Source organism: Lycium ferocissimum, chromosome 4 (assembly GCF_029784015.1).
Source record: "Lycium ferocissimum isolate CSIRO_LF1 chromosome 4, AGI_CSIRO_Lferr_CH_V1, whole genome shotgun sequence".
Classification (NCBI taxonomy): Eukaryota; Viridiplantae; Streptophyta; class Magnoliopsida; order Solanales; family Solanaceae; genus Lycium; species Lycium ferocissimum.
This window is the reverse complement of record NC_081345.1, coordinates 31,502,987-31,513,323: the sequence shown is the minus strand read 5'-3', so window position 1 is coordinate 31,513,323 and position 10,337 is coordinate 31,502,987. Positions and strand designations below refer to the sequence as shown.

At 37.5% G+C, this 10,337-nt stretch overlaps 1 protein-coding gene across 1 annotated transcript; it reads right to left on the bottom strand.

Moving 5' to 3' along the window:
• Positions 1–342: 342 nt before the first annotated feature.
• LOC132053931 (uncharacterized) lies at positions 343–2,067 on the bottom strand. The gene is made up of 5 exons (XM_059446024.1): positions 1,432–2,067; positions 943–1,350; positions 833–846; positions 557–734; positions 343–468 (listed from the first exon to the last, which is right to left on the bottom strand). Exons 1-5 carry the CDS (start codon positions 2,065–2,067, stop codon positions 343–345), a joined length of 1,362 nt encoding a protein of 453 aa, XP_059302007.1.
• Positions 2,068–10,337: the final 8,270 nt, after the last annotated feature.

Genomic DNA, 10,337 nt, shown 5'->3' with positions numbered 1-10,337 from the left:
GGCTAAACAATCTGTTGCCATAGCTATTTTTGTGTTATTTCATTATTGTGTTTGACTGTAATGTTTTTTTGTTCAATAAAATAAAGTTATCAAACATGTTTAGTTAATAGTACTATTTGTGGTATATAATAATATTACTATTTGTCTTTTATTGAGACATTTAAGATGTCAATATATATTTATTTTTTTTGGTAATCAACAGTTTTATTAATCACCAAATAAGGACCATTACAGCATCGTAGTTGAGCCATCAAAGCTAACTATTTCAAAGAGAACAAAAAAAAAAAAAAAAAACATTACAAGACTCTAGCCTACATATATAGAGGGACTGTACATATTAGCTCAAAACTGATAACTCTGAATAGTAGAGGATAGTCCAGCACGAGCTCTAACATTACAGATATAGGCAATCTCACGTGCAATACTTGGAACATCTCTACTTCTCTTCTCAAAAGAGTCTTTGATTGCCTGCAATCCAGATTGAATGAATGCCTTCAGTATAGACCATTCTAAAAATCCTTGCTCTGTGAGACTTCCCTTTACCACATTGCAATACCCAAGTTAGATGATTCTCCCATGTTTGTGCAGGTGAGAACTGTCTCTGAATCCAGCTAAACAATCTGCTCCATAACTGGATAGCAAAGGTGCAACCAACAAACAAGTGATTTCTATCCTCATGACGCTGCTGGCACAGGATACACAGTGGTTCCTCATCCAATGCCCATTTAATGAGCCTATCAGATGTAAGTAGTCGTCCATGTAAGGTCAGCCACATAGTAAATACAGATTTTAGTCTTGCAGCATTTTGGAAAATCAAGCACTTTCATCTGACCCTTTCCAGATCACCTAGCATCAACAAGTACATAGTTCTAATGAAGCTTTTGCCAGGTTGAACATCAACATTTGCCATATCTAAGTAACTTCTGGAAGTAAAAATCTAACCATCCAACTAGCATGACCAGGGATAACCATAGTTGCAAACTCCTGATTTTTAACATAATATGCATGAATCCATTTTATCCAAAGTCTGTCTTGTTTGCTAGCCAGGTCCCAACATAACTTGATGATAGCAGCATGATTCCACATCTGTAAGTTTGTGAGATTCGGTCCTCCAGATGCTTTGGGTGTGCAAACTTTCTCCCAGGAGACCAAGGCTTTCTTAGTGATTGTATTAATACCCGACCACACATAGCTTCTACAATATGCCTCTAAAGCTTTGACCACTTTGACAGGTAATATAAATAGTTGGGCCCAATAGGCTTGAATACCAAACAGTACACTCTGAACTAAATGTACCCTCCTTGCATAAGATAGTTTCTTAGCAATCCAAGAAGTCACTCTCTTGGTGATCTTGTCTATAAGAGGTTGTCATTGAAGAACAATTAGTTTCTTAGTTGATAGTGGTATGCCTAAGTATTTAAAAGGTAGAACCCCAGTAGTGTATCCCAAATGCTGTAAGATGTCATCCTGGACTATTGTTGTCACTCCACCAAAGTAGACTGAGCTTTTGTTCAGGTTAGCCTGAAGATCTGATGCTTGAGAGAATGTAATAAAAGCCTTGTGCAAAGCAGCACTAGAGTTCAAGTCACCTCTTGAGAATAATAAGAGATCATCAGTAAAGCTAAGGTGTGTAATACCTAGTCTTGCACATTTAGGGTGGAACTTAAAGGCCTTATCAAATTTCAGGGTGTTGAGGTTCCTACTAAGGTATTCCATAACAATAGCAAATAAAAAGGGGGAGATGGGATCTCCTTGCCTCAGTCCCTTAGCAGCATCAAATGGTGTAGTAGGAGTACCATTAACTAAATTAGTGTAGTTAACAGTTGTCACACATTGCATCAACCAACCCCTAAATCTTGTAGGAAACCCTAGCATCTCCAATATTTGCTCCATATAAACCCATTCCATAGAGTCATAGGCCTTCTGCATGTCAATCTTAATCATACACTTGGCTGAGATATGTTTTCTAGTGTAAGCTTTGACCAGTTCATGAGCCAATATAATGTTATCAAAGATCCTCCTGCCAAGGATGAACCCTGACTGTGACTCACATATGATGTAGGGCATAACCTCCTATATTCTACCAGTAATTATCTCAGAATGATCTTGTAAAAATGATTCGATAACATAGGATGACTATGATTTTCGTAGGCGGACCCGGATTGGGTTGACGCTCGTCCGTGGGTCCCGCGACTTTTCTTTGTGTAGTACTAACGACTTTTTGAAAAAAACTTAATATGACTACCTGTTCGACCCCTGAGTATGATTATATATTTGTTTGTTGAGTCTGAAATGTTGATTCGTATACTTATGATTCCGATTGACTATGATTTCTGAAGTTCGGTTTGATATGTTCCGGGTGGTATTCGGAAGAAAATCGATTTGACTACCGTTGTGGCTTATAATCGATGGTTCGTTTTGATTAACCTATTAAGTCTTTGAAAATGTTTTAAAGCGTATTTGGTTACTCACGATTCGTTCGTGCGTTCGTTGTTACATTTATTTGGGTTCCGGCCGCGGTATATGTGTATATGTGATATTATATTTGGGTTCCTGGCCGCGGTATATGTGTATATGTGATATTACCGCTGGGTTCCTGGCCGCGGTATATGTGTATATGTGATATTACCGCTGGGTTCCTGACCGCAGTATGTGTGTATATGCGGTATGTGATATGTGATGATTTGATGATATGATATGTGATGATCTGATGATACAATATGATATGTGATATGATGTGTGATAATATGACGGTACGTTTATGATTATTATGTTATATATGGATCGGGCCGTACGTTCCTCGCAATCGGTTAATGTCGGCCCGTACGTAGTACGTTTGATTTTCCGTATATACGAGCGTAAATGTTTTTCAAAAGAAAGCGAAGCATTTTGACATTCGATTATCCTATTTGCCTTTTTGTACCGCTTATGTATGATTTGGAGGTCGGATGTAAGTACCTTGGTATTCGGCTTATTATGCTCGCGTTCGGTGCACTTTACTTCGATTATGACTCCGTTTTCGTATTTCGCTTTGCATACTCGTATATATTAAAATCGACCCCCTTTCTTCGGGGTGCGTTTCATGCCGCGCGGTACCCCGAATAAGTAAATGATGTTAGCGGAGGACGTTCACCGGATTGGCGAGCTCCATTTCCTCGTGAGTGCCGCCGAGTCCGAGTGCGTTTGTATGGTATCCGAGATGTTGGTAGAGACTTTGCGTTAACGGTGTCGTGTGTGTGATATGTCGGTTTTGTAAGCGGCTACGTAAGCCGATATATTATTATGCATTATCTTGCGTATTTGTTTTGTAATCGGCTATGTAAGCCGATATATCAGTATGCATTATGTTACAGATTCGCCATAACTACAGATTTTATTTGATTTGAAAAAGACGAAAAGTATGATGTTTTTTTGAAAATTTCCCTTCTGCATTTTGACACGTTCTGCGGGCCCAGTATGATTATGTGTATTACGAAAGTCTGCGGGTTCGCTCGGCCCTAGGTAAGGGTCGGGTGCCCATCACACCCTATCAGATTAAGGGTGTGACAGATCTTATATAGAATTGTGCAGCAAGCAATAGGCCTATAGTCTTTGACTGTTACTGGATTAGTTATTTTTGGGATCAAAGTGATGGTAGAACAATTAATAGCCTTGTATAATTTTCCAGTTCTAAAGAAGTCTTTGATGACGACATATATCCTCTTTAATAACTCCCCATGTCTTCTTGAAGAACAAAGCAGTATATCCATTAATACCAGGAGCTTTATCATCAGCAATCCCATTAAGTCCCTCCCATATCTCTTGGTCAGTCACCTCTTTACACATCTCCACCTGTTGATCATGAGTTAGACAAGGACCTTGTTGCATGATTCTTTTATCTACTGCAGGCAAGGAAGCTGCTGATGACCCCATCAAACTCTTATAAAATGCAATGATCTCCAGTTCAATGACTTTAGGCTCATACAGTTTCTGACCATTCAGTGACATCAGCTCACAGATAAGTTTTCTTTGAGTCTCTCTTTCATTACTGCTGAAAAGTATTTTGTGCTACTGTCACCAAGCTTAATCCAGGTAGCCCTGGATTTTTGTTTCATGATACTCTCCTCCACCATAGACCACTTCTCCAGTTGCTGTGGTATGGATCTTTCCTGAGCAACTAACCTATCCGAGCAATTGGGAGCCAAGGCTGTTTGCACCTCTTTTAGTTTTATTCTGGATATTGCAATGTTGTGTCTTACCACCTTATATTACTTAATATTCAACTCTTTAAATTGAGGTTTAAGTGTTTTAAGCTTAAGCCAAATAGCTCTCATTTTCCAGTTATCTAAAGTGTTCCTCCATCCTCTTGTCGCTAGTGCCTGAAACTCCATATGGTCAGCCCAAATATTAAAGAATCGAAATAGTAATTTGCCTGATATAGGGGCTGGTAACAACCTTAATACCATGGGAGAATGGTCAGATATCATACGTACATCATAACCAGTGTGTACATGCCCCCATTACATAATCCAATCAAATCCAATCAAAGTTTCCAAATGCCTTATCAATCCTACTCCAAATTCTATCTACCCCAGATTGCTTATTAGACCATGAGTAGAATTCTCCTTTCCAAGCTAGCTCAGTCAAATCCACATTTTGAATACACTCAGAAAAGTCTTGAACCTTAGCTGAGGTGACAGGATTACCCAAGAATCTGTCACTTGGAGATAATACAACATTAAAATCTCTCTAGATGAGCCAAGGGCCCATGATCCCACTAGGTATCTGTTGTACCCTTTCCACAAAGATTTTCTTTATTCCAAGCAATTAAATCCATAAACTACTGTGATATGCCATGAAAGCCCATCTGATCCGCTTTTCACTAGACAATGAATGAATTGAAAATCTTCTACAAGCAAGTGAACTTTATAGCAACTGGGATCCCAGAGAATCCATATCCTACCATTCAGAGCTTTAGCATAGTTATGGACACTGTCCCATCTATAGGTAATGTTATTTACTATTGTAGATACTTTATGGACTTTGACTCTGGTTTCAACTAAACACACAAGGTTGACACCCTTATTATGAATATATTGTCTTAGTTCTTTTTGCTCGTATCTTTTATTCACCCTTCGAATATTCTAACACAACCAAGTCATGGAGTAACTAAAGGTAGCCCTGCTTCAGGGGACCTAGGAAGATCAGCATTGGTACCACATAGAACTTGCCCCACTGTAAACTTACTAGGAGATGGAGACTTACTCAGTACTGGGAAGTTACTCATATTAAACACAAGGTTACTAGTTGTTGGATCAGGCTTTTTTTTGTGTTTGGGGACTCAGGATAGTTGGTGTTTGTTGTTTTGGAGTTTGCTGCTACATAGTAATCACTCCAGTTGTCATATTTGGACCAGGTTGTTGCCCAATAACCACTTCAGTACTCACATTAGGAGCAAGTTGTTATCCAGTACTCATTCCGGTAGTCTTGGGGGCAGGCTGTTGCTCCTTTATCTGAATTGGTCCCTTCTGTTTCCATGTTTGTGTAACAACATTTGGCCTCCTCTTTCTTCTAGCAGGCTTGATCTGTTGAGCAGCCACATGAGGTCTAGGTTGAGTTTGAGAAGCACATTTATGCCCCACCATCAGACATTGATCATAGAATTCGGGTTGCCAATCATGCCCCCACCTCTTGAATGAATTGTTCTCCATTAGGATCTAAGATCACAATCTCAGTAGGTAGAGGTTTAGTTACATTGACCTCTATAAGCATCCTAGCATACGATATCCGAGTTTGTTTTGATGTGCATTCATCCGCAAAGATAGGAGTACCGACCAGCCTAGCAATTTTGCACAAAGACCCACCAGCCCAATAGCACATAGGAAGCTTTGGAAACACAACCCATAGAGAAATTTCAGAGGGGAATTCTACACTAAAGTCAAAATCAGGTTTCCAAGGTTTCAGGATGATAGGTCGATTATTGAGGGCGTACGGGCCACCATAGTAAATTGTATGCATATCCTCAATAGATTGAAACTTAACCACATAATAACCATCATCGTGATAGAATACATCTGGTTCTGCTACACTATTCCAAGTGGTCGAGATATACCTGTTCATGACATTGTACCTAGGTGTATCCCCAAGGAAATAGGCAATTAGAGCACACTGCCATTTCTGAATCTCAGGCTGAACTTCAGCCCTGTCTAATTGCGCCACCAATTTCCCGTCCACAATCTGAGGGGGTACATAGCTTATAGCCATACCGGTCGTAGTTGATCGATTGTTCTTAAATAAATTGACCCAAGTAGGCTATTGTTCTCAATCAGCAATTGCATCCACAGGGTCAATTTTGCCTTTTCCTCTTGCCGTATTATCAAACCTAGTAGGTATTATGTTATCGCCACCAAATTCAATTGTTCCATTGCTTACACCAGATTGGGGAGGGGTGAGTTGTAACCGTTTAGCTACCGCTGTTGTTGAGGAAACCTCCATGGGGAGGGGTGAGTTGTAACCGTTTAGCTACCGCTGTTGTTGAGGAAACCTCCACCTCAGCTATCGCAGTACTCGCCACAGCTTGGATTGGGGTTTCTTTGGACCCCGATGTTTCACCTTTACTGGTTGATACGTGTACTTGAGCTCCTACTGGGCTCACAATCATAGTTAATGGAAGTTTTCTGGGACAGCCTCGCCCTTTTCCTTGCCCTTTAGCCTGAGAATTTTGAGTCTTCTTCTTCCCTTTCCCCATGGTTTACCCGTTCTGGTGTACGTTAGCTAACATGCGCGTAGAGCATAGCTGTATTTTTTTTAAGATGTCAATATTCTAATCACAAAAAAAGTATTCATTTCCCTCTTAACATCATTTGAATATTTTACTAATTGAATATCAAAATGAATTTAAATATTTCAAGTGTTACTATGAAATAACAAAAATACTAGGCAATAATGGAGATAGAGAAACAACCTGGAGAGGAAGAGAAATCCTGTATTTTTCTTTGTTATATAAAATTAACTAGTGTTATTGCTCGCGCTTCGCGTTGAAATTTTCGATTAGTCCTTCTATAAATTTAGTCAATATAGAAATAACCTTTGCATCGGTACACATACAAAACTTAATAATAAATTGATTAAATCACAAGTATAAACATTTTTTGAGATAAACTTCGACCTCGTCATCCTAGTAATTTTGCAAAAACAGTGAATAACTACAACAAATATCATTGTACATAAACCAAGAGTTAATTGTGAGAAAAGAAATAAGGTGATAAACAATGTCAGAGCTCACATCTCAGGAACTACAAATTTGGAGACTTAAAAATAGAAAGCGACTAATACACCTCCTTTAACTAACGTAATTTGACAATTACGGCGTGAACCTCTTTCAATTTTATTTTTAATTTAATTCTGCGATTACAATGTAAATGCTTTAAATAAGAGAACAAGAAAAAGTCGAAATTGCCGGATGTTTGGACACAATGAGAGATTGAAAAAAAATGTGGGAGTGTGTTGCTCTTTTCCTTAATTATTATAATAATAAGCACCGCAGATTCCAACTCAATAAAATTCAGCCAACAAACATGACTTTCATCATATTATTCCACAACAAAAAAATTACCTCCAAGAATTCAAAAAAAATTAGCCAACAAACATGACTTCATCATGTTATTCACAACAAAAACATTACCTCCAAAAATTCAAAGAGAAGATAAAGAAAAATTTAGAAGCAGATGGGGAAAGAAAATGTGAGTCAGACTGATCAGACCCACGAAACACTTATATGGTGCATTTAACTATATATAAAAACAAAATTCTATGCATTTGATCATTGTTTGTTTATGTTCGAGGTGTGTGGATGTGCATATAAAGGATGTGAAGGATTAGAAACTGTTTGTAACATTTGTAGAATTCTAATTGGTGTAATTGTATAGTTAAGACTTATGATCTATGAGAATTTGTAGAATCTAGTGTCATTTAAAGAAATAGTTTCAGTTTACAACATAATTGATAGTGGCTTTGGAGTTTTCTTTAACATGACAAATAAATGAGGAGAAATTGGAAAAGGCCCAAAAACGAAGAATGGAGAGAATTGAGTGGAAAAGAGATAGGAGGAGAAAGGGCCAAAAAGGAGGATTATTGGCTAAAGAACTATGAGAGAGATGTGGCCGGGGGGGGGGTGGTGTTGGGTAGGGGATGTGATTATAAGTGCCAAGTGAGCCAAGTAGATTGATTTACTCAGTACGAAGGATGTGATTTCTTGAACATCGTATTGTTTTGAGATCCCGAATGAGGTTTCGAATAGAACAACGGTTAAAGAGAGGTTAAATATTTAATAAAGAAAAATAAAAATTAAAACATCAAAATAAGAAAATAGATAAATGACTTTCTTGATCAAAGAGAACCTCTACATAATTTCCTTATAGACCAACTTTAAATTATATTATGGATATAGATTCATCCATTATAACATTAGCCTATAGCAGAACCAAAAAAAAAAAAGTCGGCTGAAAAGAAAAAAGCAAGGAAAATGCTATAATCTTGTATTAAACAACAGAATGTGACCAAAAGCTTGCAGCCTCAGATAAAAATGAGTTAACAATAGTGAAGAACAAAATATAAGCACTAATTAAAGGATACAACAATAAACCATGCCACTAATCAGAATAAATGAAGATAGACACAAAGATAAAAGTCAAGTCAACTTACCGTGTAGACAATATCAGGTTCTTAACTCACAATTTATTAAACTCCTCTGTTTTGTAAACTTTTTTATATTGGCCGGAGTAGGGAGAGATAAAAACACCAACACAATCAGACAGAGCAACCTTGAACTCATAATAGCATCAAAACACAACTACTAGACCCAAAATTAAACAAAAACAGCATATAAGAACGGAGGAAAATAGAACAAAACCCAGCAGAAAATAAAGAATATTGCCTCAGATTGCTGGAAGAACAAAAGAGAGTACTTACTTTATCATATACATGGATTTAATTCCAGAAACAAATAAGATTGATTAGAAAATGTATTAAACTATGGGAAATAAGAGGAAGAGACATGATGGAGAGGATTAGTGAAAAGAAGAGGAGGAGTGAGGGGAATAAATAAGAGGATTGAGAAAAATAAATTACCATAATAGTTAATGTGGTTTGAAAAGTTGGGTAAACGACGAGAAGTCACTTTTATTAGGACAACCAACAGTCACATTTAGGACCGAACAGGCACTTCAATTAAACATGTAAAAATTGGAAATTAAGGGAACTGATGCAAAAATATAGAAAATTAGATAAGTAGCAATCCTGGCTTAGGAGAGTATCACGTCACAGGGTCTATGTGCCGGCTTTATATAATTATATAGAAAATTATCGGTTAATTTTTCATTTGTAGAAGGATAGGTGTTACTTGCAAAGCTTTTGGTGAAGTGTAGTTTATTCAGGAAGCTATTTGCAAACTGCTTATAAGTTAATTTATTTCTTCAAAAGCTGTTTGTAAGCTACTTCAGAAAATTGCAACGGTAATAAATCAATATTTACATTCATTGTATTCACGACATTAAGATAAATTTTGTTTTGTCAAAATTTTACATACTGGAGAGGAGAGGGAATAAAACAAACGTATATAACGACAATTCATATTTGTCTTCCTCTCATTCCCTTGCCGTTAAGACATGGAAAATAATGTCACTAACTCAGGGCTATTTCCAAGTGACACGTTTATTCCTGTGAATGGAGTCAGTTGTCGGCTTGTCGCCGTCTTAGCTCTGGAACTTCTATATATATCCAAAAAAAAAAAAAAAAAAGTTCAAAATTCTTGTTTCAACTTTGGATTGAGAAATCTACGTATGCATTTCGAAGAGAAAAATTCGTGCTTTTGGGGTTCTTTTTTTGCGCTACACAGCATCTTATCAGGTGAGTTTTTCTCTGAGCTTTGCATTCAATCATTGTTCTTGACAGATAAAAGGAATATGAATATCATGCTGACTAAGTTTATCTGTCATCTCGTTATGTTTCCTTTTGATGTGTTTGGTATGGATGAACATGTTTTCGACTCCATGTTTTCCATGGACAATTAGTCAAGATGTGGCCTAGCGGTCAATGAAGTAAGTTGAGAATTATGAGGTTGTAGTTTAGTTTTTATCTGGCCAAGCTTGTGGCTAGAGCTACTTGGTACCTGTGTTGGCGGGAACTGTGTTGGTGGGAGATAGTAGGTACCATGAAATAAGTTGAGGTGTGCGCAAGTTGGTGCGGACACCACGGTTATGGAAAAATGTTTTGTATGAAAAATAAATTTATATGGAAAAAGTTTAATGTTAGTGCCATTTTGTGTTGGGCTTGTAGGTGGTATGATAGTTTCTATAATG